The sequence below is a fragment of the Brachyhypopomus gauderio genome, unplaced genomic scaffold (genome assembly GCF_052324685.1).
Source record: "Brachyhypopomus gauderio isolate BG-103 unplaced genomic scaffold, BGAUD_0.2 sc66, whole genome shotgun sequence".
NCBI lineage: Eukaryota > Metazoa > Chordata > Actinopteri > Gymnotiformes > Hypopomidae > Brachyhypopomus > Brachyhypopomus gauderio.
In genome coordinates, this window is record NW_027506887.1 from 440669 (window position 1) to 465325 (window position 24657).

Consider the following 24657-nt stretch of genomic DNA (forward strand, 5'->3'; position numbering starts at 1 on the left):
ACAAGAATCAAGTAACGAGATGGGTGTAACCACACCCAAAGGAAATACATATATGGACATAAATGGACGCAGACTACACATGCACACACCCGAAGGGAGTGGTCAGGGGTGGTACTATGACAATGTTTTTAGTTTACAGTTGTAAATTTAATTACTAACACATTTTTCGGTAACACTTTACAATATGGTTCCTTAATTAATGTTTAACTACTTATTAACTAAGCAATAGGTAATGGAGAATTATCATCATAGTTTTATCTTACTTATTCTTCACTATAATAAACTACTGTGTTAGTTCACATGTAAATAATTAATAACTAGTATTTATTTATTTTGGAATCTACTCATTTATGGCCCCTAATTAATGTTTAAGTACTTATTAACTAATCAATAGGTAGTGGAGAATTATCATCATAGTTTTTCATTAATTACTCTTCACTAAAATAAACTACTGTTAGTTCATATATAAGTAATTAATAAGTAGTCTTTTAATTAATGTTTAAGTACTTATTAACTAATCAATAGGTAGTGGAGAATCATCATGATAATTTTTCATTAATTACACTTCACTAAAATAAACTACTGTTAGTTCATATATAAGTAATTAATAAGTAGTCCTTCATTAATGCTTATGTAATCATGTAATTATTACTCAAGAAGAAAATTATTAAGTGTTACTATTTCATAGATTACATGTCTAGGGTATTTTGGAGTTGGTAATATGTAGTGTAAAATAAAAACCCATGAAAAAGTGAATGAATGAGAAACAGCTGCAGGAGCTTTTTAGGTAATGTGCCACTACTCTACATGCCACTAGCATTTAAGTGTATATATATAGTCATTGCGGTCATTAAGCCACTACTGCGGTGTTAAAATCACAATTGACAAAATATGGCACATTTATTTAAGTCTGAATATAGGCCAATCTCTAATCTGTCCTTTATTTCCAAAGTCAGAGAGAAAGTTAACTTTGGAAATAAAGGACAGATTAGAGATTGCATTCTCTAATCCACAGCACTGAAACCGCACTGACTAAAGTAGTTAATGATCTCTTAATATCTCGGATAAAGAACGTTAGACCTTAGTGCTGCTGTCGACATCATTGATCACAACATTCGACTGGATAGGCTGGAGACACTCATTGGCATAATAGGTGTCTGTAGCACAACAACCAGGGCCTTTCCGTAAGAACAGTCACAAGGGCTCAGAGAGTGTCAGTGAAAGCACACGAGCACACATTTGTTACTTCACCAAAGCACTCTAGTTTATTTCACATGATGCCAGTCCTTACATATGTTGTTGGACTGGTCATATATATAAATAAACACCATTCATAGACACAAGATCAGAGAGATAAGGCATATGCCAATCATGAGCACACTTGACTAAAGTACAGCATAAAGCCTGGTTTATACTTGACGCGTTGCGAGCGGCGCGAGGGTCCGCGCGGCGAAAATGACGTAATCGCTGTGGCTCCGCCCGTGCGCGAAGGCCTCGCACGCTGTCGCTTCGCGAGGTCGTTCACCTCTCGAATTTTGTAACTTCGCGCGCGCGCTTCAGCGCGATCGACAAAGTCATGTTTGAAGGGTTCATACACCTTTACAAGGTGGAATTAAAGCACTTGTACGTCACTTTAAAGGTCCATTTCAATATTTTCCAGCATGATAAACAAAATTAAATAAAATATTTATACATATACTCGAAATGATTCGAAATAATTCGCTTTTTTATCACATTATTTAATGGTTGTTTATTTTCAAAACGCCCAATCTTAACGTCTTCACGTTCTCTCATGTTTCGTCCTGGAATTACAAGAGGCTCGTATTTGTTAACGTAATACAGGAGAACTGTTCATTCTGACAGCTAGTTGTTGTGAAACGAAGTAGTTACAATTTCAACATTTTTATGTACTTTAGCCTAAATTCCAGCACTTTTCAAACCTGAAACACAAAGCAACATCAAACATGCGTCAGGTAAATGTTCATTCCCCTTTTTATGAGGGGTGTTTCTTTATACTACCACATATCGTTTTGGACACATGTGTCAAAGTCAAGGCCCGCGGGCCACATCCGGCCCACGAGTTCATTATCTATGGCCCCCTGGATGATATTTAATTACTATTAGAACCGGCCCGCAGGCCACAGCCGCCCGCTGGTGTTTTGCACGCACAAACACTACATTCCCCACAATGCAACGGTAGCCCACGAAGTCACTGCAGTGCGCACAAGCGGCGAGGGTCAGCACGGCGAAAATGACGTAATCGCAGTGGCTCCGCCCGTGCACGAGGGCCTCGTGCGCTGTCGATTCGCGAGGTCGTGCACCTCTCGAAATTTGTAACTTTGCGCGCGCCGCGCCTCAGCGCAATGAACAAAGTCATGTTTGCAGGGTTCATACACCTTTACAAGGTGGAATTCAAGCACTTCTACGTCACTTTCAAGGTCCATTTCAATATTTCCCAGCACATTAAACTTAATTAAGTTAAATATTTATACATATATTCGAAATGATTTGAAATAATTCGCTTTTTATTCACATTATTTAATGGTTGTTTATTTTCAAAACACCCAATCTTATCGTCTTCACGTTCTCTCATGTTTTGTCCTCGAATTACAAGAGGCTCGTATTTGTTAACATAATACAAGAGAACTGTTCAGTCAGATAGCTATTTGTTGTGAAACGAAGTAGTTACAATTTCAAGCATTTTCAAGTACTTTAGCCTAAATTCCAGCACTTTTGAAACCTTTATTACTTTATTCATTTAATGTACAGGACATGTTTTCTTTGAAGGAAGTTAGTTTTTATCTGTTTGCTTGTTGAAAAATGTTTTCACTTGAAATTACTGACAGATCCATAAGAAAGTATTGCTTTATTCATTTAAGCATTAAATAATAAACACTGTGTTAGGACTTGGTTCAATAGGCTATGTGCAATCATTTCAATATGTTTTAATAAACATTGAACCAGTCCGGCCCTCAGCTTGTAGCAAATTAGGTTTTTTGGCCCTCAGTGTATTTGACTTTGACATCCCTGGTTTCAGACAACATTGCAAAGCCATATTTACGTTTGATGCCTGGTGTATATATACGGTCTCTGGTCAGGTAAAAATGTTCTTTCACCGGTTTTGCAGAGGTTTTTTATTTTCCATTGCCACCTATCGTTTCGGAGAACACTGCAGCGACGCTCGCAAAAGTAACGCCTACACCGCTCGTGCAGGGTCGCGTGAGGTGGGCGGAGCCGCGCGCTACGGTCACTCGCGAAAGTATAAACCAGGAGTCCCCCTCTCCCCTGGTGGAACATTTACTTCTGTCTGGAACATGTCTTCATTCCTGTCTTCTGAGAGTGACACAAAACTTCCTGTTTAGGCTGCACACAATGTTCTAAAATAATGTATGCAATTACAAATTTGTCCTTGTAAATAATGACTGCTCAGAATGCACAAACGTAAAATATGGTGTCCCACAAGTATCTGTATTGGGCCCCATATTATTCTCATTATATATATGCTACCACTAGGCACAATTATTCATAAGCATATTTTCTTCCATTGCTATGCAGATGATACTCAGTTGTATTGTGACGGGCAGGGTGAGCGAAAATAAATGGAAGCGATCACGCCAAGTCTCAGGGAAATAGGATGGTTTAATATGTAAAGTGCGCAAACCAAAACCCGTGAACTGATCCGAATTAAGGATATAATAACCAGCAGTCAACTGGTACAAAGACAAGACATATATAGACGAACAAACGACCCTCAGGTGAGACGGATCGCGGGCTCCGCCCACCTGAGGGACGAACACAACACCACACCCACAGGACAAGCTGCTGCTGTAGACGGGGGCGACCAGTAGGGGGCCGCCGTACCGTGACATGTATATATCTTCTAATCCAGATAATGTCAATACTGTTGTTTCTTCTTGGATAAAATTCCTCTTACCCTAGATGGTTTTGCAGTAAAAATCTACCTGAAAAAGCTTAGGTGTCACTATCGATTGACACATACATATGCAATGTCAATAAGGCTGCCTTTGTCCATTTACATAATATTTGCAAGTTATCAGATGCAGAAAGCTGGTTCACACTTTACAGATTAAACTAATATAAAGTGTAAAGCTGTGAGGAATGAGGCAGGATGCATGGACGAGTTCCTTCAACACGTAGCTTTATTAGCTTACACAAGTGAAGAAACTGTAGCCCTCAGCAAACCATTAACACAAACGGATGCAACACTGAACTGAATATATACTCACACAATATATACTTGACACAATGAGCACCGCGTGTAACACATTGCACTAACAAGACAGGTGAACAGCCACACCCACAGGAAGTACATATACTTTATACACACACACACACACACACACACAGAATACATCTACACATGCCCAAAGGGAGGGGCCTGGGGCTGTAATGTGTCATAAAGGTATTTTAATTGGATGCTCTAGTCCCTAAAGAAACAGAATCCTAAATAGGGCTAGAAGGGCTAGTTTGTCTAAACTGGAAAAAACTGTCGTATGTCTTTTAACAAACGTCCAATAAGGCCATCACGGTGGTTCTTTCCAAGCCAGTATGTCCACTCGATAACTGCAAGATGCTCCTTCAACAGTTTTTCAGTTCTGTTCCCTCGCATTCTCCAAATTTGGCCTTTATAGATAGCCCAGGCTCTTTCCAAATGTTGTGTATGGCCACCACTCAGAGGGTCAACAAACCATCTTCTGTGGTTTACACTGAAGTGCATATATCCTGCATTTTCAAGTGCCCCCATGTAAGCCCTCCACTGATCACTTATAATTGTTGATCCTCTACGTACATGCCTTCTGATTATAGGGAGCAAGTGATGTCGTGATCTTTTTTCCACCAGCCTGAGAATGGGCCTTCTCCTATCTTCTCTCACACCAAGTATTCCAAAAACCCACTTTCTTCTTTTCCAGGTGCGCCCAAATCTACCACGGCCATACTGTCAAAAAAAATATATATATACATATTGCAGTTATGACAATATTCTCAATAGTATTTGCCATATAATCACTCAACTACCAGGCATGTTATAATATGCTGACATATCCTCTTACAGTAATAAAAGCAATTCAATTATTTGTATTCCCATATGAGACTGAGAGCTGTATGCCACCACAGAGGTTATTTTTTATCCCACAAAATTTGTTAAAGGAATACTCCAAAATTTTAACCTCACCTGTTTTTTTTACATCATACAGGTTTCATTTCTTCTAGCATGTATGACAATACTATGGCACTGTACAGGCCAGATCTATGTGTTTCAAGTCACCAGGTTTCCTAATCAAAGATAAACATATTGGAATGATATGAGAATTATTTTCTGGGGTATTCCTTTAAAATTTGTGCCAGGGTGAATAGCTCACTATAACACATATTATACATATCAGTTAAAACATATAAAGCCAGGTCTGAACTGAGAGCTGTTTTTACCAAGATCTGATATATATCCAGGGTAACAGCTGATCTTACCTTACGTTTATGACAGAAATTACTTTCATCTATTATCACAAACTCTCTCTGTCCTCCAACTTGCTGTCCTGTTCTTCTCCTCTTCCTTTTTATTGCACTCTTGCAGATCATTCGCAGTGTTTTATTCATTTTGGATAGCGTGCGTGTGCTTCCACAAACACCGTCTTGTATCAGATCGATTTGCCGCAGCCGTAATCCTTGTGCAAACCTAAAAAGAAAGATTGTAAAAACTCATGCATCACTTTTAGATTCTTTTAGGGCCTGCTGACTGTATTGTACTGAGTGGAATGAGTGAGTGAGTTTGTCACAGAGTTAAAAGCTAGGTCTGTGAGGGACCTCACATCTATTTAAAATAGCCAAATATCACCAAAAATATTATATTTTACTCTATATTCCAGACATATTAATTTGGTATGTCTTATGTGTTAAGACAAAGGCATTTTTGTTAGTTTTCTTTTGTTTCTTCTTTCTCAAAAACACACATTATATGTCCAATGGTTTTCAGACATTCCTTCTTTGTAACGCGTAATGCCCAGGCAACCCCTAAACTCAGTACTAGAGGAGCTCAACCCGACTACATCCCCCACCCATCTCCAGAATACTAATTATCTCTGCCAAAACCTGTTTGTAAAAAGAAGAAAACTAGAGTAAATAATTGTTACAGTTTAAAATTGCATCATAACCTTAACAAAAGAATGTACTTCAAGCAGCCAATCAGATTTCAGTTTTTAACCTGCTCTAAGTAAATGCCCACCCACTATTATTGCCATGCTTATAAAAAGATTTGGAAAATATTGAACTCTGAAATACAAGGAGATCAATAATTTCACACCTGTGGATAAATTTAATCCAGCTTTGAAGACTTATCTTGCTCCTCTCAAACATGGATCCTGATCTGACTGACTTCTTGACCGTCTTCCCTCTGTGGGTCTTATACCGACACTCCCTGGGCAAGAAATACCAGAGAAAGCATAACATTGAAATACAGTAAGATACACCAATCAGAGTAATTGTTCGCAGACCAATGCTTTCAGCTTAGGCCACCACTGATAAACAGGGTCTATTAATTAAGTACATTCTCATGCAACAATAACTGTATCACATGCCCATTGTCTCATATAGCTTTACTACCATACTACTGCTTAATTTTGTCACACAGACCGGTAAAATGTATTTAATAAAAGCTTCTATACTAGATGTGATAATTATTATGGAGCATGTAATGTTCTGTGAGTTAACATAGTGTCAAAAAAGCATTAATATTACACCACATATGTAATATGTGAAATATGAAGGGCAATGAGGGCGGCATGGTGGTGTGGTGGTTAGCACTGTCGCCTCGCAGCAAGGCGGTCTGGGTTCGATTCTCGGTCTGGGCTGCTCTGTGTGGAGTTTGCATGTTCTCCCTGTGCCTGCATGGGTTTCCTCCGGGTACTCCGGTTTCCTCCCACAGTCCAAAGACATAAATTGCCCGTAGGTGTGAGTGCGTGTGTGTTGGCTATGCGGTGGACTGGCGACCTGCCCATGGTGTACCCTGCCTTCGCCCGGAGATGCTGGGATTGGCTCCAGCCCCCCCGTGACCCCGACTAGCGGGATTAAGCGGTTCAGATAATGGATGGATGGATGAAGGGAAATGTTTTTATTCACCTGCTTATAAAAGTGAAGCATTTACATTCTGACCCATAGACTAATTCAGTCTGTATTTTGACCAGTAGCTGTACTGTAACTGTTGCACAATCTAAGGTGCAACGGAAATTTAGAGCAAGAAGCTACAAATAAAATACAAAGTTATGTCTCAATAGCAAACTATCCCATATAAGTGGTGTGTTATTACTTTTGTTTAATAAAGAATTATATTGTTCTTACCACTTAACTTAACTTACCACTGTGCCCCATCACGCAGCTCCAATCTTGGCTTCATTTGCATGTTTCGCTTGCAAAGTCTGCACTTCATTCTTCTTTTCAAAAGTCTTTTTTTCTGAAGCCATTTTATTAACCTTGCGGTACTTTTACTTGTTGCCCTGCCATCACAAAGGTGAAGTATTTTTCTAGCCAAATCCATTCCCTTAACATTAAACTAGAAACATCACTTTTCATTATGGCTTTATGCCTGCTTGGAGAAAAAAACGTGCGCGGGGTTGTCACGTGACAAATTCGCGCGGGCCCAAGAGCGTCTGCGTCAAAAGTGCAGAGCGATATTTCAAATGAGAAACCGAAACATAATTCGAGTGCTCAGAGATGTGCAGTTATTTGGATTAGCTCCCAACTTGGGCTCTGTTGTTACATGGGATAACACTCTCAATCCCGGTTCAGAACACTTTTTAGAAGTGAGTGAGCCTGTAAACGAGCCTACGTGGGTGGTTGTTATCCCTTGCCGTTATTACCCCGACTCTGAAGAAGAGCGTAGCATGGAGGGCGAGCGGAAAAGCAAAAGAATTAACGAAAAGAAACAACGAAGACTCGAGGAAGACTCTGCAGGTAAGAAACCCGTAGATATAGGAACATAAATGTTGTGGTTCTGGCGAAGATGAAACATGCAGTTAGCTAGCTAATTAACTTAGCTAGCTAAGTTGGCTATACAGTTAGCGATCTTATCTCCAAATTATATTCAGCGTGCTGCAGTTAGCTAAAGAAACGTTAAGTTTTCTGAACAGAAGTACTGCATTTTTTACCTTGTCAAGTGAGAGACTTTGTGGGATTATTTTGGTTTGTTGGAATTATATTTGTACATTGTTAAGTACAGTTTAAATGTATAAATGTGCAATTAGATACTGGCTGTCGCCTCAGTACAGTTTTGCAGTGGGGAGTTTTCTCAGAGGGCCTAAAAATATTCTTAAAACTAGTGGTGGGCCGTTAACGGCGTTCGTTAATTTGATACTCTTATCGGGCGATATAAAAATTATCGCCGTTAATCTATTTTTAAAGTTGGGTTGGGAACTGGGTCAAAATGGATAATCAAACTATGATGACTTTCAACTTGATAGTTGAGCTCGGCTGTATTCCTAACCAAATTGCACAGTAGGGGCGAGAACGAGTTTTCAAACCTGTGAATTACATATCGTACATGTGTTTACATGGATGCAGCCAAGGTCTGCTTCATGGAAAATTCATTTTTAGGAACGTAAAGTGTTACCGGAGCGGAGCTCGGAGCGGTCGTTTTCTGCATGGTCCTAGTGCTAGATTCGTCGCTATTTAAATATTTCTTTTTAACCGTTAAAACTGCAGAGGACCAAAACCGGCTTTTGAAAAAGTTCCCCCCAAATTACGTCCGTGAGGTTAAATGTACTAAATGTTGGCTTACATTTCAAATATTATGTTTAGCTGAATAAACATGTTATCAACCCCTTTTAATGTACAGTATAGGCTTTCAAATTCATGTTTAACTGAATAAACCGTTGAACACGAGTAGCCTAAATTTTATTGAGCATGTTTTTTTTCTTCAAATATCAAAGTAGAACAGCTTCCTCAAGCAGTCATTGATGCATTTTGGAAACAGGAGATGAGCCCCTGGTCTAATGCACCCTCTGTATTAAGAAACCCTATCTCAAAAACTGACTTTTAGTCATTACTTGGGTAGCACGCATATGAGCCATTTTAATATAGATTATAGGTATGATGACAAAATTTTCAAACAGCCCCAAGCTTAAAAAGAATTACATATCTAGACAGAGCTGAAATATACCTTTAAAATGATACCTGGATTTAGAAAATTGGTTGAGAATTGATAGTTATGATATTTGTAATATCATGTATCACAATAAAATATAATACATTAATTACAATAGAAGTCGTGTGACTGAAATTCACATAATCTAATTCTAATTAATCATAATTAATAATTAATCATAATCTAATTCGAAGTGATGTTAACTATATTACCATTTAACAACAAGTTATATCAGAAAACAATGAGATTAAACTACACAACACTGGTATCAGTACCGATTTCAAGAAAACACTGTGGGAATTAGTTAAACCGAGTCGCCGCTTTTAGCCTAAAGTTGCTAGCTACCGTGACGCTCGATACACAAATGTCAATCATGACTGCCTATTTTCCGCGGTCTACACTGAAAAAAATGGTTCTTTGACTCAACAAGCCTAAATTAAAAAAACCCATTAAAACTACTTAAACATTTAAGTTTTTTGGATTTACTTGATGTAATTGAGTATATGCTATTCAGAAATGTCATTATTCCCTGAACTCAGATTAATACATTGTGTGAACGAATATTTTTTAGTTGTTTCAACTTCCAATCAAATTCAAGTTCGTTCAACTCGATGCCTGCTAAGTGTAACGTCATCGCCTTCACCATATTAGTCAGGTCAAAACTAGTGTGCAAATATATTCACAAGTAAACTGTTTTCTTCCTGGATAAAATGCACAATATGTTTTACTATCAACACCGTCGATTTATTTTTGTGTTCAACGGCTTATAAACGTATTTTTGAGGTTAATCTTGCGCAGGGAATGCGCATGTCTGTACGCTTGAACGCGCCAAATCTAACGAGACGAAGACGACGCAAGTAACGACCTGCATCCCGATTTGAGAACTTTTCCCAGGTAAGCTAGCTAAATGTTTTTAAACGGAGCTAATTCTCATTTTGGTTGAGTATGGTATTTTTAGGGAGGTCATAAATAAAGGAAATAAAACTTTTTCTGATGCAAGAGGACCGTCTGTATTTTATATAACCCATTAGTACTCGAGTCCGGTCTCGGTCTTAGGGTGAGATGGACTCTGAGACTGTGAACGAAACCGAGCGAGTCCTCTGAGGTGAAGTTCATTAGAAATTGAACTTTTTCGCTTTCCGATGCCGGTCAGCAGGCAGTATGGTGTTATAATTTTCAAATTAAATCTTTCGTTTAAAGTCTATTTGTTAGTGACAGGCTAGCTAACGTTAGTGACAGGCTAGATAACGTTAGTGACAGGCTAGATAACGTTAGTGACAGGCTAGATAACCATAGTGGAGCTAAGCTAGCTAACACACTAATGCTACTGGGGAGAGCACTAAAGATAGCGACGAGCTAAATCTTTAATTCTACTGTTTGCATACAGTTGTTTGAAAGCTAAAATGTAAGGTATATAAATGTTGCATTTATTTCTACAGTTATACTGGTGTGCGTAGGCTGTAGTTATAAATGTCCATATAGTCAGATGTATACATGTGTAATCGGATCAGATAAGCCCAGAATTCCCAGATTGGTGCATACCTAAAAGTGTGCTCTTTCTCTCACCAGTATTTCAACAGTTGATTAACTTTTCTCTCAGTTTATTCACTTTAAAAACATATATTGTGTGCACCATTGCTCAGGTGTAGTTTTTCTTAACACTTCTATTAAATCCACCTTTACAGCTGTAATCGATGTTCAACAAACACTAACTGGCTTTGTTAACAAAGATTGTTCACATTTATCTGTGTCCCTATCAAATTTTTGCATTAATATCTGTTATGTTTTTGTTTTTTTCTAGTGTTCATGAAGTGGCACTGCAAATCCTGTAGCACTGTTCTTCCTAAAAAAGGTGATCTTTTGAAACATTATCGATTACAACATGACTCTCTTGGTCGCCACAAGTCTCAGCCGTGCCTTTATTCTGATTGCCCATGCTCTTTTAAGACACTGAGTGCACTTCGTTCACATTTGTCAAGACAACATGCCTCAGTTGATTCCAAAGGAGTAAAGGAGGCCCTTTTCTTTTCATGTCAAAATTGTGGTGCAAGTAGGTTTTCAACAGAAAGTGATTTTTTTGCCCACCTTGGGCGTCATCTAAAGTGTCTGGAAACTGTTGACTGCGTGTTTAATCACTGTGATTTCCGGACAAATGTGTATGGAACTTTTTCTGCCCACAAAAGCAGAAAACATACTCCTCATTCCGTTGATGATTTTAAACCAGTTGTCTTACAAAGGAGTGTACATTCAGTTCATGTTGGTCTGAGTAACACAAGTCAGGATGAGGAAGATGGAGACTGTAATTATTTGTCAGTAGTTGAGGAAAAGGACTGCCCATCAAATCTTGCTTTGAGAAAATTTGGATCAGTGCTCCTAAAATTGGAAACTACATTTCATGTTTCAGTCAAGTGCATTGACCAGTTGGTTGAAGATATTCAGTTTATTTCTGCTGTTGCCTCAACTGAGACATTTAAAGATATAATTGAAAAAACTTTGCAAAAACATAATTGTCCTGTTGATGCTTCAGTAATCACAGACTTGGCAAATGAGCTATGTGAATGCAACTTCTTAAGCAGAGCTTTAGGAACTGGTGGTCCTTTTTCAACTTCATACAAGAGAAGAGAATATTATAAAGAAAACTTCAGCATTGTGGAACCTGTGGAATACATCATTGATGCTAAGGAAAAAAATACATTCCAGTATGTTCCAATTCTTAAGTCTTTGTCCCAGTTGTTGAATGACAAGGATATATTTCAAAGAGCTGTTGAAGGCTTTGCAGCCTCCCAAAGTGATGTCCCCCAATTGAGGTCCTATTTTGATGGTACATATTTCAGACAAAATGAGTTGCTATCTGGTGGAGAATTTAAAATTTCATTGATATTGTACGTCGATGATTTTGAGGTCTGCAATCCACTTGGCACAGCACGTAAGAAGTATAAAACTACAGCAGTTTACTGGGCGTTGGGCAACATACCCTCACAACTGCGATCTGAGTTGACTTCAATTTATTTGGCAGTCCTGGGCAAAGCAGATGATGTTAAAAGATATGGCTATGCATCACTTCTTGAACCACTTTTGAAGGACCTTAGAACCTTAGAGGAGGAAGGAGTCTTCATATCGCTGCTTGGTAAAAATGTCCAAGGCACAGTACAGTGTGTCGTTGCTGACAATTTAGGGGCACATTCCATCGGTGGATTTGTGGAAAGTTTTTCTGGGAAATACACTTGCAGATTTTGCCTTGCACAACGGTCTGAATTTCAATTAAAAGAAGTGCGTACTGGTGCTTTTCAAATGCGAACACATGAGGAACATTCTGTACACTTGCAAAGAGTGTTAGAAGATTCAAGTCTTGTTCATTTCTGTGGTGTCAAAAGACAATGTGCCTTGACTGAAAAACTGAACCATTTTCATGTCTTGTCTGGTTACCCACCAGATTTGTTGCACGATCTTTTTGAAGGAATCATTCCTCTTGAAGTTGCCTTGTGCTTGAATGTATTCATTCAAAAGAAGTATTTGACAATACTGGAGATAAATGACGCAATAAAGTGTTTCCCTTTCAAGTGGTCTGACAAAACAAACTGCCCAAAATTGTTGTCACCTGGTTTTGCTGCTAAGAAGAGCATTGGAGGAAATGCCCATGAAAACTGGGCTCTCTTAAGATTCCTTCCATTTCTTATTGGACCCAAAATACCAGTTGATGAACCAGCATGGTTAATCCTGATGGACCTGAAAGAAGTTGTGGAAATAATTGTTTCCCCAGTACACACTCAGGAGTCCCTTGGCTATCTTGACACAAAAATATCTGAGCACAGGCAAAGATTCTTGGATGTCTTTCCAAAGGAAAATTTGTTACCCAAGCATCATTACCTTGAACATTATCCACACTTAATAGAGGCATTTGGTCCCTTAGTGGCATTGTGGACAATGCGCTTTGAGGCAAAGCACAGGTTTTTTAAACGTGTGGTCCAGCATGCCAGTTCTTTCAAAAACATCTTGCTCTCTCTTGCTGTGAAGCATCAGCTCTTGATGGCTTATCAGACGAATGATACAAGTTGTCTGAAACCAGCTCTTTGTGTCTCACGTGTGTCTGAAGTACCTCTGGATTTGCTAAGCGGAGATGTACGAGAAGCAATACAAAGAAAAATTGTAAACAGTGCAACGTTTAATTTGGCAGATACAGCACTGTACTGTGGAACAAGGTACTCAAAAGGCATGATTTTGCCTTATGGATCTACTGCAGGGCTTCCAGATTTTGTGCAAATACAACAAATAATGATTGTTGGTGAGACTTTGGCGTTCATTGTGAAGACTTGTCAGGCCTGGTACAATCAGCATTTGAGGTCTTATGAGCTGGAAACAACTGGGCATTTTCTAGTACTTGAGCAACAAGAGTTGTATGATGTTATGCCATTATCAGCGTACAGAGTTGCAGGGCAGACTATGGTTACACTCAAGCGTGCCATTTGCCTTCCACTCTAAATCAGTATTCTTTTATAGTGCTTTTATTTTTTATATGTTTTCATTGTAGTTTTTGCTTTTCTTTTTTAACCTTCATTTTCTCCATTTTGCTAAAAGGAAAGGATGTCTGAACCAGCAAAGCTGCGTGTGATTCTGGATGACCATGATATACGAAAGCTGGTCTTGCCTTCAGGGATCCCTGGTACACGTGAAGACCTGGAATTGATAATCAGAGAGACCTTTCAGCTTCAGGGAAACTTCAGCCTACTCTATAAGGATGCGGAGTTTGGTGATTTTTTTTCCTTGACCACAACAGCAGATCTTAAAGACAAAGACACTGTCAAAGTAGTTCTTGTTGAGCCTTTGTATATAACTTTAACAGAAACTCACCCAGCAGGTCCTGTCTCTACACTGTCAGATAGATCTTCTAGTTCCTCATCTCATACTTCATCTGCTGAAACCATAATTCTCTCTTCTGCGGAGAACCGTGGGAGATCACAACAGTGGCCGTCTCCATTTGAAATTCCAGAGTTTGCTTATGATACAGAGCTGATACTTGAGTCTGCTAATGCTGCATTTAGAAAGGATGGCACATGTCTGAACAATCCAAGCATCAAGTCCGATGTTCTTGAAAAACTGGCTGAAAGGATCTACCAGTTTTGTGCATATCCAACCAGTGAGCAGATATGTAATGTTGCTGAGGCATTAATACAAAAGCATCCATGCTTGAAGGAACCAGGTTCATTCTCTGGGTTGTATGGATGGCAAACAAGGCTAAAATATAAGATGGGAAATTACAGGTCTAAATTGAGAAGACTGGGATGTCCAGAGCTTGTCGTCAACTCCGCCTCCAACAAGACAGCAGCAGCGACAGGGGTCAAAAAACCACGTAAAGCAGAGGTTAATTTCCTCCCCCCCTACCCCACTGGAGAATCCAAACAAAGTCTTGAAAAGGATAGGGTAGATCTTCTCAGTGAGGTTAAGAAGAAAGATAATCAGAAGACCATAAGTGAGAAGATGTCAAAAACATTTTCATATCGAAGACAGGAAGTGGTGAATGAAAACCCTGCCATAGAAGATCTTCTTCATAGATGGCCAGCTTTGTTTGAAGCTATTCAGGTATCTGCTGTATGAGTGTGTGCTAAACACTATTCCATAAGGTCCACTATATTAATATTTTTTATGTAATTTAATGGTTACAAATCACTTAGGAGCGTAATCCCATATTCAGAAGTACTGTTAATTAATGTTAATTAATTGACTTAATGGTACATAATTGCTAGTTGCTTATTAATCCATTTATGAACCATTAAAAAACCCTATACAGTTACCCTTAATGTGAAATGGGACTGCTAATATTACTTATATTTTCATAATTTAAAAAAATCTAATTATTGTTTTTTTTTCCTTCATAATTGTAGATAAAGGAAGAATTCAAAAGAATTACAACCATTGAACTGGAAGCAACATTTGCTGCAAATTTGGACAAGCACACAGTGAGGCTCCTGACTTTGTTCCGTGCTAAAGGAGGTGCTGCTGGACGGAAGATGTGTCCCCTTCTAGATGTTTTTACGCAGGTATTATGGTGGTTGACAGACTGACATGCTGCCAAATTTGCAGGTTGTACAGGTATTAGAGACCCTTTTAGAGCTAGATCCTTTCATAAACATACAAATAATATTAATTTGAGTAATACTACTAAAAACATACATGATTGGTGTAAAAAGAGTCCCAAACTTTACCATTTTGAATTGGAAACGTGTTATTTTTGAATTGTTGCACTGCCCGTGCTGTCTTTTACAGAGTGGTGAACCCCCTCTATTTATAATTCTGCAAAACTCATTCTCTCGATTCTTTATTTATATTCAATCATTGCCAATTAAACAAATGGGCATTAAACAAACATGGGCATTAAACATGGGCATTAAACAAACAAAAACAGTATAATATTTTAATATTAAATATATGTTTTAAATTATTTGTACATTGTTGCATTCTGTTTTTATTTGTATTTGGTACAAAGACTTTTGCCATGATGAGCCTAATACACAAATCAAGGAACCTCACATATTTTGTGCAAAAATGTATTTATTCCATAATGTTTGACTCCATCAGCGCTGAGTGGTATGGTATTTCATTTGGTATGGCAATTAAAATTTATCCAACAGTGTGCGTTTCATAATACCATTACAGTATGTAATGAGAAGACGCAGGCCAAAATTCAGCTCTGTGTAGTTTAGACATGTTGTAAATGTTTCTCTTTTTTCATTAATAGGATGAGACTACTGAAATGCGCAGAGACGTGGTGATCCGCTGCTTGATAGTGTACTTCTCTGAAAAGGTTGATGATCTCATTAAGGATTACCATGTAAGTAAATGTACAACTTCAGAAGAGATTTGTGCTTCTAAATGGTGTTTAGGTGATAGTTTTGCAGCCATTTGCGAATATGGTTGTCAGTCACAAGACCGCAATTAACTATCAATTAAATGTAGTGTAGAAGTTCATTCACACCAGAGGTGCTGCACCAAAATTACTATAGAGGTGTGGGTGGCTATATTAGATTGCATAGCTTAATATCTCTCCAGATGGCTACTGACCACTTGTGGAATAGCTAACATTAGAAACTGCATTTCACTAGTTTGTGTAAAATTGTAAATGTTGCTGGTTTAATTCCTCTTTCAGGCGTAATGTGTAAAACCCGTCTTAGTGTTGATGTGCAGAAATGTGTCAATGTAGCATTAAATATGCTTTTTTATTTTAGGGTGCTTCACCTGATGAAGTACAAGAGGATCTTAAACAGCACACCATGAAAATTGTCACCAAAGGTGGTTCTACGGAGGATGATCCGTTGGATGTAGGAATTGTGCTGGAAGGCAGAGAAGTTCTGGCTGGGTTGTCCAGTGTAGCAAGGGCATGTGCCTTGCTACTGGGTCTTATTTATGCTGTCAACCTTAGTTACCCCAAACAGCTCAGGTATACATTTGAATGTTGTCAAAAGATGCTGTTAGAACTTGACAGTGGGAAACTTTCACCAAAGGTGCACACACTGAAGTCCAAGTTGCTGTGTTAAATGTATATTTGATTTTGATTTGATTTGACATCCACACATTGATATCGGTGTCTCAAAAGAGGTATGTGCAAGTTGCTAAATCAGCAGGTCTCAGGGATTGTTTGAGGGACTTTGTTTTTGTTTTTTAATTGATAGTTTTGGCTAATGACATGTCATTTTATAATATTGCAAGATGTTATTGACTACAAATGTTCAGTTTGTTTTATGCACTTCATAGGCTAACAGCAGTCGATTGAATGAGGAATGAATAAAAAAATTTGTCATAAATTTTGTGTTTTTTTTAGCTTTATTATTCAATAAGGTGAATATGTAAATTGAACTTGATTTCATTGAGATAGACTGACTTAATATTTTAAGGTGAATATGTAAATTGAACTTGATTTCATTGAGTTAGACTGACTGAATATTTTAAGGTAAATATGCAAATTGAACTTGATTTCATTGAGTTAGACTGACTGAATATTTTAAGGTAAATATGTAAATTGAACTTGATTTCATTGAGTTAGACTGACTTAATATTTTAAGGTGAATATGTAAATTGAACTTGATTTCATTGAGTTAGACTGACTTAATATTTTAAGGTGAATATGTAAATTGAACTTGATTTCTTTGAGTTAGACTGACTGAATATTTTAAGGTAAATATGTAAATTGAACTTGAGTTCTTTGAGTTGGACTGACTTGATATTAAGTTGTATGAATCTAATACAATTGAGTTGGTGTAAAAAAAACAAATGAGTTGAACTTACTTAAAAATTGATCAAGTTGAATTTACTTAAAAAAATTGGTGCAGAACGTTGCCTTGATTTTTTTAAGTAAATCCAACTCATGATTTTTTTCAGTGTAGTAAAGTACTTTCGCCTGCACAGATTTCTATTAAATTTGGTCAGTATTGAGATAAAAGCAGTATTTTTAGGTCCATATATTTCGATGGTGTCCGGAGCGTTGATGAAGCCCACAGACCGATTGAAAACAACAAAATATCTTCTCGCTGGTCTGCCGACCTGAAATCGCCTCAGAGTTTACTATTAGCAGTGCCTGATGACTGGCTGGGTTGTGCTTGACGAAGTCACAGTAGTATTCAGGAAAAAACATACACCTGCTAGGCGGTGAGGAGTGATGTTATATGACACCCTTACAAAAGTACAACGTAGTTTGGAACACATTACTGAGCCAGAATTTTTCGCATCGAACGTTGGTTCGTCAGCAGACCTATAGATTAATCTAGATTAATTTCAAGATTTCAGTGAGATTAATCTAGATTTAAAAAATTAATCTATACCCACCCCTACTTAAAACATAAATATATATAATATAATTTATCCAATTTAATCTACTTACAGTTTTACAATCGACATCTAAACAATTACAAAAATATAAGCAAATAAATTATTCAGCCGTGTCTATTCAATCTGTGTTGGAAGGTGAGGGGTTAAGTGGAAGCCTGTGGGCCTGTGTCTCCCCCTATCAGGACTGTGATGCCCGCTGTTCGTTTACAGAGGGCCTGGCAGTTATAATTCAGCAATACCAGTTTCAAATGACAGTAAAATTGACCAATCATATCTTCCCTCTTAGTGGGCGGGCTTAACTGTATGATAATTTCCGCCCGCTGTGGCGACGCTAGCTGTCGTTAGCGTACCACCGCTAGCTAGTTTCGATTCATTCCTTTGATGCCCTCGTACGTGTTGTTTACATATTCCGCTCCCGAGGAACACGGAGCTGTGAACCTTATTTTGCTTAAAATGTTATCTAGTACATATGTTATTGTTTATTGCATTTCTATAGCTGTACTGTCGTCTCAATTATTTTTCTTTATTGCAGTTAATTAGGAGAGGAAACAATTTTTTCCCGGGGGGGTGGAGGAGATGGGAGCAGGCCCAGGTTTAATGGTCACGGTTCACTACTGGTTTATTGTTGCAAATGTCATACGTGACCTTGCTGTACTGAGACATCACTCTGTCACTGTGTTTATACCTTTTTCTTTCTCACAGAAACATTTGAAGATCCTCAGGCATTAGATTTGGTAGTATTACCAGAAGGTTCTCAATGCCCAAACCTTAACGCTGCCAGCCCAGTCTTGGAAATTCCAGGTCAAAGGAAAATAATTAAGACCTCCACCCAAAGCTCAATGGTCAAAGGTGAGATTTATTTATATAACCCTTTGCACAACAAATGTCACAAAGCAGCTTTACATAAAGTTTTACAAATGCATGAGGGTCCAAGGAAAATCTCCCTAGGTGAGATTTAGGTTATAAACCAACACTCAAGACAGAACACAACCTTCACTGGATGGCTCAGCTAGCAGTCCATACTTTATTATTCAACTGGCAAAACATTTTCTAAATGCTTTGTCTGAGAATAATAAAGCAGAATAAAAGAAGTATATTGGATTTGTAGAGATAAACATTACATGACCATCTACATACAGTACATGTGCCGGTCATTAACATGCATGTGGCTCCATCAGATGTGTCTATAGTAGCATAATTAAAGGGACGGCCTGGGGTGACTATAGTTCACCCAAGGTATATACTATAAAGCATTACCTCTTCAAACTGATAACAAGGATCTTTAGACCTTATCCTGTTCAGTAGATGACAATAACGAGGAGCCACATATAATCAGTAATGATCAGTTTATGTTGATAGTTGATCTTGTGTTCATTCAAAAATACATATTCTGCCTTTGAAGGAGCAGCACCAACCCTTCAGGCTGCTTTAAGGAGAGCAAACGAAGAAAATGCTGTTCTGAAGGTGAAAGTGAAAAGTCTTGAGGAAAAGGTTGGGTTACTAGAGAATGACAAAAAGTTTCTTCAACAAAGACTGAGTGAAGGTAAGCAGTGCAGGAGGTTGATTGACCAGGGGCTGCATTACAGAAAATGCCTATCTTTAGTACTAAATAAAGAACTGAGAGGTCAGGGTAAGATTTGTTACAAATATAAATCTTAAATTAGAATACTAAACTACTTGTTTGAGGTTGTTATTGAGTAGTTATGTGGTGACAGTGGAAATCAAGTCTGGAGTGTCTGGGATTTTTGAAATGTTAGGAAAAAGACATGCCAGTTATTGTGAGTTTGTTGCCTGTCAAAGCTCCCTAAAATGATAAAACAGATAAGTTAAACAGAAGGATAAAATTATGAAGTTAGGCTTCTGCCCTACATTCAGATTGAAGTTGCCTTGGTCACTAAACAGACAAGATTTCAGTGTTGGGATGTTTTTGTAATATGACCCCAGTTTACCAGTTCCATCTCATGTTTACCTGCCTGATTTAGGATTGAAAGAAAGCATGATATCTTCTCTGTTTTTACTGTTGATATTTAAATGTGATGTATGTTATTGAAATTGTGGCTATTGTTATTTAAGCGCTGGTGATGAGGAAAGCAGCCTCTGGACAAAGACCTCAGTCACACGTGAGTATTAGTGACAGCAGTGAAGGCGAGGACAGCAGCAGTATGGAAGAGGATAGCACAAATTCTACATCTTCATCTTGCCAGCAAAAGAAGAGAGAGAAAGAGAAGAAAAAGAGATTGTGGAAAAAAGCTAATAAGGGCGAATGTAGAAATGTGGTGATGGAAAAAAAGAAGAGGCAAAAGAAACGACAGCTGGATTCTGACACAAGTTCTGACACTGATGACTTCCCAAAACAAAAGAAGAGCAAGAAGAGGAAGATGAAAGAATATCCAAAGAAGAAAGGTATTATTATTATTACAACATTATTACTTAGTAATAATGCATAAGTACTTACTTTGCTCCTTAGAACGTTCAGTTGTTGCTGTTTTTCAATAATTTTGCATTCTATCTGAATTGCGAGTTTGTTAGGTACATCTAAATAATACTAGTATTTATTTGACTTTTTAATCAGTACACCCGTCATATACGTGCACTTTGTAGGTTTACTGTTACTAATATTAGACCATTGCAATAACCAATTTTGTATTTGTCAGCCCACTTTTTACTACATCCAATGAAAAGGCACCACCAAAGACACACCTCTGAAAGATATAATTGGGGTGGCGGTCTATTTTCATTACATCAGTGACACTGTTATTGTAGTGTTTGTGTTGCTTGTATGACAGAGGTGTATCTGGAATTTTTACACATCATTGTCAAAGTCCCAGCCAAAGGCAGCTATGTAGTCAGAAGCAATCGTTGATCACATGCTAGAGAAAGACTTGCTAATCCCAGTCCTAGCAACCCCACACTATGCTTTGTCACATCTAGCACATTTGAAGAAATGTATTTTATAAGTAAAAAACAGTCCGTATTGGTCAGGTATGTCGAGTAGGGAAACAAAAATGTGAAGAGCATGGAGTCACTATGACTAGGATTTGCTAACGCAAATGACACTGACAGACGAATTGTTATATAGATCATGGGTTAAAGTTCTCCGTCACTACGACGGATTTCCGTCATTTGATTTTTTTGGGGAAAAAATCCGTCAAATCATAATAAACAACACACGCGCGTGCTATCTGTTTTGTGGCCGAAATATGATTCTCACTGGCGCTCATCAGCGCTGGATGGATGACGGCGGTGTCATTTGATTGACTTGCGGTTCATTCCGCCTTCAGATTTGCGGATGTTACGTAGAAAAGTTTTTAACCCCCTCCTGCCTGGCGTGATCGTAGCGCGCGACTCTGTACACCTGCGCGAACGGCGGAGGCTATTTGCTGCGTCACATTCTTTTTGCAGTGTAGTCCGAAGCAATATGTGGTAGTATAAAGAAACACCCCTCAAAACAGGGGAATGAACATTTACCTGACCAATTGTAATGTTGCATTAGTGCTGGAATTTAGGCTAAAGTACTTTAAAATGCTTGAAAATGTAACTACTTCGTTTCACAACAAATATCTGTCTGACTGAACAGTTATTACGTTAACAAATACGAGCCTCTTGTAATTCCAGGACGAAACATGAGAGAACGTGAAGTCGTTAAGATTGGGCGTTTTGAAAATAAACCACCATTAAATAATGTGATAAAAAGCCAATTATTTCGAGTCATTTCGAGTATATGTATAAATATTTAACTTAAATTTAACGTTGAGAACGCGTTGAAATGGAGTCTTTTCTCCACTAAAATATCAGACATGGACCTTGAAAGTGACGTACAAGTGCTTTAATTCCACCTTATAAAGGTGTATGAACCCGGCAAACATGACTTGGTTCACTGCGCTGAAGCGCTGTGCGCGCGCGAAGTTACAAAACTGCGAGGCTCTCGCGCACGGGTGGAGCCACCGCGATTACGTCATTTTCGGCGTGCGGACCCTCGCGCTGCTCACGCCACTCGTGCTGCGTCAAGTATAAAGGCTTAAACCAGGCTTAACATGGATGGTGTTGTTCTGTTTGTATTTAAAAGCTCTATCCAGTGGTGTTAATTTTTTGTAACATACCTACTTAAAGCATGTAATCTTACGGCTTATGTTTTTGCGATGGTGAATCTGATAAAAACAAGAGAGCTTCATACCTCTCACCAGGATTCACTAAATTTGACTTGATCTTTAAATAATTTTCTGGAAGAGGACCCCCAGATAACTCCATTATATAAACATTTATGTACATTTATTGCTCAGGTGTTCATTCTCTCTTCTCTCCTTACACAGGCTGTTTAGATAAATATACTTTATAAATGTGTTTATTGTGTAGAATTAGGCAAAAACTACACTACATTTTCAGTAATTGCTGGCATTGTCTTTTGCCAGGAAAAATTTTTCAGTCAAATGAAAATTTCTTGCTTTAACCCATGATATAGATAATATGTGCAGCAAATGAGTGTTGTACAGTTAGTAATGGTAAGTCGACAAAACACCTATATTATAAAATGAATGTGGGTACAAAGTAGTAGTATCGAACAAACTGCCAGCTCAGTGCAAGTTAGATAGCCTTAAATTTATTTTGTTTTGCAGTTGGGATGCCCGAAGATGTGATTTCCAGATACAGGCGTGTTCTGAAGGCTGTGTCTAGAGGCATGTCGAAAACTGATGCTTACAGTTATGTTGGTGTCAATCGCAAAACAATTGTGGACACAGCAGCAATTGCAGAGTTAAAGCAGGTGGATCCTGAATCTTACCACCAGATACGGGCTATGTTCCACAAAGGAAGAAAAGGGCACACCTTATATGATTTTGCAGAGCAATGCAAAAGTGTATTTTCAAAAAAACCAGAGCTCAAAGCCACAGTTGAACGGATGAAAGAAGATGGCAGACTGCTAGATATCCATACCTATAATTAAACAGTGCTTTGAATTTACATAATTTTCATGTGAACTTCATGTGAACTAAACTATGGTAACACAATTTATTTGATTCTGTTTCATTTGGCAAGAATTGTATCAATGGAACACATAGATTACACATTTAAATTGCTTAATTTTAAAGCACATTGGTAAAATATTCTATAATGTGAATGTTGGATCATTTGTTTTCTTTGAAAGTCTTTGTTTACAGTTTAAAATTACAGGATTATGTTATCCATGTAGGTCATGGATAGTATTGGTTATAATATCTGTTAGGTTTGCAACTTTATTGTTATTAAGGACTTTTCATTTCTTATTGTGTTATTGTGTTGCGCACTTCTGAATACTCATGCAAGTGTGAAGGTGATTTTTTTACAGTGTTGTGAATAAAAAACTGAACATGTTGATGCATAAGTCTTTCTTGGGAAAATAATGTATTATATTAGTTATTACTACAATTAATTGATTATCAAGTTATTGTATAGGTACACTGTGACACTCATCAAAAACAGTAATCAGTTTCTGCTAGTTCTTAAGTAGTAGTTAATAGTACATGTAAGATACCTAAACTTCTCACTTTACTTGTGGGGACACATAATAATAAGTAAGGTTGATGTTCAAGTAATTAATGCTTCATTAATGACTAACTAACAACACTAAGAAAGTGATGTACGTTAACACTTTTTGTCCAAGACAGGTCACCAAATGCAGTAGCTTTCAATATAATATAATAACAACACTGGTGTGCATGTGTACTTGAGGAACTTCACCAGGTCAGAGCTTGCTGATGTGAGTCCAACATAGATAAACAACCAACATGCAAAAAAATGAACAAACCTTAAAGGTATACCTGCCAAATGGCAGTGGTTTGGTAGTTCTAGTAAGTCAACTGTACTGCTAAGTAAATACGTGATTACTTATTCTGAAGTTACTTACTGTGCAGGCAGGAGACGGGAGCAACGTTTAAAGCAGCGGCAAAAACGAACAACACTCATGACAAAGGTCGAACAACAACTGATGAAGGACATGGGCATTATGCACACTTACATATCTCAACAATAATACATGTGCTTTGAGACTAGAGATAGGTGAGACATCTAGACATCGCTACACACACACTCACACACGGGCGTATCCAAACCAGTGTAAATGCACACAAAGATACGCCGGAGTGACAAGTACATAAGCATTAATAAAGGACTGATTAAGTGAGTAGTTACAAAAATAGATGAAGACAACTTATTAATTACTTATATGTGAACTAACAGTGAAGTGAAGAGTAATTAATGAAAACGATGATGATAATTCTCTATTACTTGTTGCTTAGCTAATAAGTACATAAACATTAATTAAGGAACCGAAAGAAAGTAGTTACAAAAATAGATGAAGACTACTTATTAATTACTTATATGTGAACTAACATTGAAGTGAAGAGTAATTAATGAAAACTATGATGATAATTCTCGATTACTTGTTACTTAGCTAATAAGTACATAAACATTAATTAAGGAACCAAAAGTAAGTAGTTACGAAAATAGATGAAGACTACTTATTAATTACTTACATGTGACCTAACACAGTACTTTATTAAAGTGAAGAGTAATTAGGGTAAAACTATGATGATAATTCTCCATTATATATTGCTTAGTTAATAAGTAGTTAAACATTAATTAAGGAACCATATTGTAAAGTGTTACCCATTTTTCAAGTACTGTATATTGGCAGATTTAGATGGGAATATTTA

At 37.7% G+C, this 24657-nt stretch overlaps 2 protein-coding genes and 1 long non-coding RNA gene across 5 annotated transcripts; 2 read left to right on the top strand and 1 right to left on the bottom strand.

The window, feature by feature from the left end:
* Positions 1-4042: 4042 nt before the first annotated feature.
* Positions 4043-7706, bottom strand: LOC143490768 (uncharacterized). Of its 3 annotated transcripts, none has more exons than XR_013124970.1 (4): positions 7371-7706; positions 6320-6433; positions 5488-5695; positions 4043-4957 (listed from the first exon to the last, which is right to left on the bottom strand). It is a non-coding gene; the product is annotated as an uncharacterized LOC143490768 (long non-coding RNA). The 3 variants fall into 3 exon arrangements; XR_013124971.1 differs by lacking the exon at positions 7371-7706 and adding an exon at positions 5195-5295 and having other exon boundaries at positions 6320-7346; XR_013124969.1 differs by lacking the exon at positions 7371-7706 and having other exon boundaries at positions 6320-7125.
* LOC143490767 (uncharacterized) lies at positions 7355-23327 on the top strand. Its single transcript, XM_076989224.1, has 4 exons — positions 7355-7965; positions 18674-18820; positions 19374-19514; positions 20045-23327. The coding sequence occupies exons 1-4, from the start codon at positions 7692-7694 to the stop codon at positions 20416-20418; spliced, it is 936 nt and encodes a 311-aa protein (XP_076845339.1). The 5' UTR covers positions 7355-7691; the 3' UTR covers positions 20419-23327.
* LOC143490766 (sterile alpha motif domain-containing protein 3-like) lies at positions 9650-16915 on the top strand. Its single transcript, XM_076989223.1, has 6 exons — positions 9650-10048; positions 10956-11006; positions 13730-14731; positions 15034-15189; positions 15888-15980; positions 16375-16915. Exons 3-6 carry the CDS (start codon positions 13736-13738, stop codon positions 16681-16683), a joined length of 1554 nt encoding a protein of 517 aa, XP_076845338.1. The 5' UTR covers positions 9650-10048; positions 10956-11006; positions 13730-13735; the 3' UTR covers positions 16684-16915.
* Positions 23328-24657: the final 1330 nt, after the last annotated feature.

What these genes read in the sequence shown, in the direction of transcription:
- LOC143490766 (XM_076989223.1), top strand. Translation starts at nt 13,736, where the DNA reads ATGTCTGAACCAGCAAAGCTGCGTGTGATTCTGGATGACCATGATATA. An exon ending in TTCTAGATGTTTTTACGCAG is followed by an intron (nt 15,190 to 15,887) that starts GTATTATGGTGG and finishes TTTCATTAATAG; the next exon opens with GATGAGACTACTGAAATGCG. An exon ending in ATCTCATTAAGGATTACCAT is followed by an intron (nt 15,981 to 16,374) that starts GTAAGTAAATGT and finishes TTTTTATTTTAG; the next exon opens with GGTGCTTCACCTGATGAAGT.
- LOC143490767 (XM_076989224.1), top strand. Translation starts at nt 7,692, where the DNA reads ATGAGAAACCGAAACATAATTCGAGTGCTCAGAGATGTGCAGTTATTT. An exon ending in CCAAAGCTCAATGGTCAAAG is followed by an intron (nt 18,821 to 19,373) that starts GTGAGATTTATT and finishes CTGCCTTTGAAG; the next exon opens with GAGCAGCACCAACCCTTCAG. An exon ending in TCAACAAAGACTGAGTGAAG is followed by an intron (nt 19,515 to 20,044) that starts GTAAGCAGTGCA and finishes TTGTTATTTAAG; the next exon opens with CGCTGGTGATGAGGAAAGCA.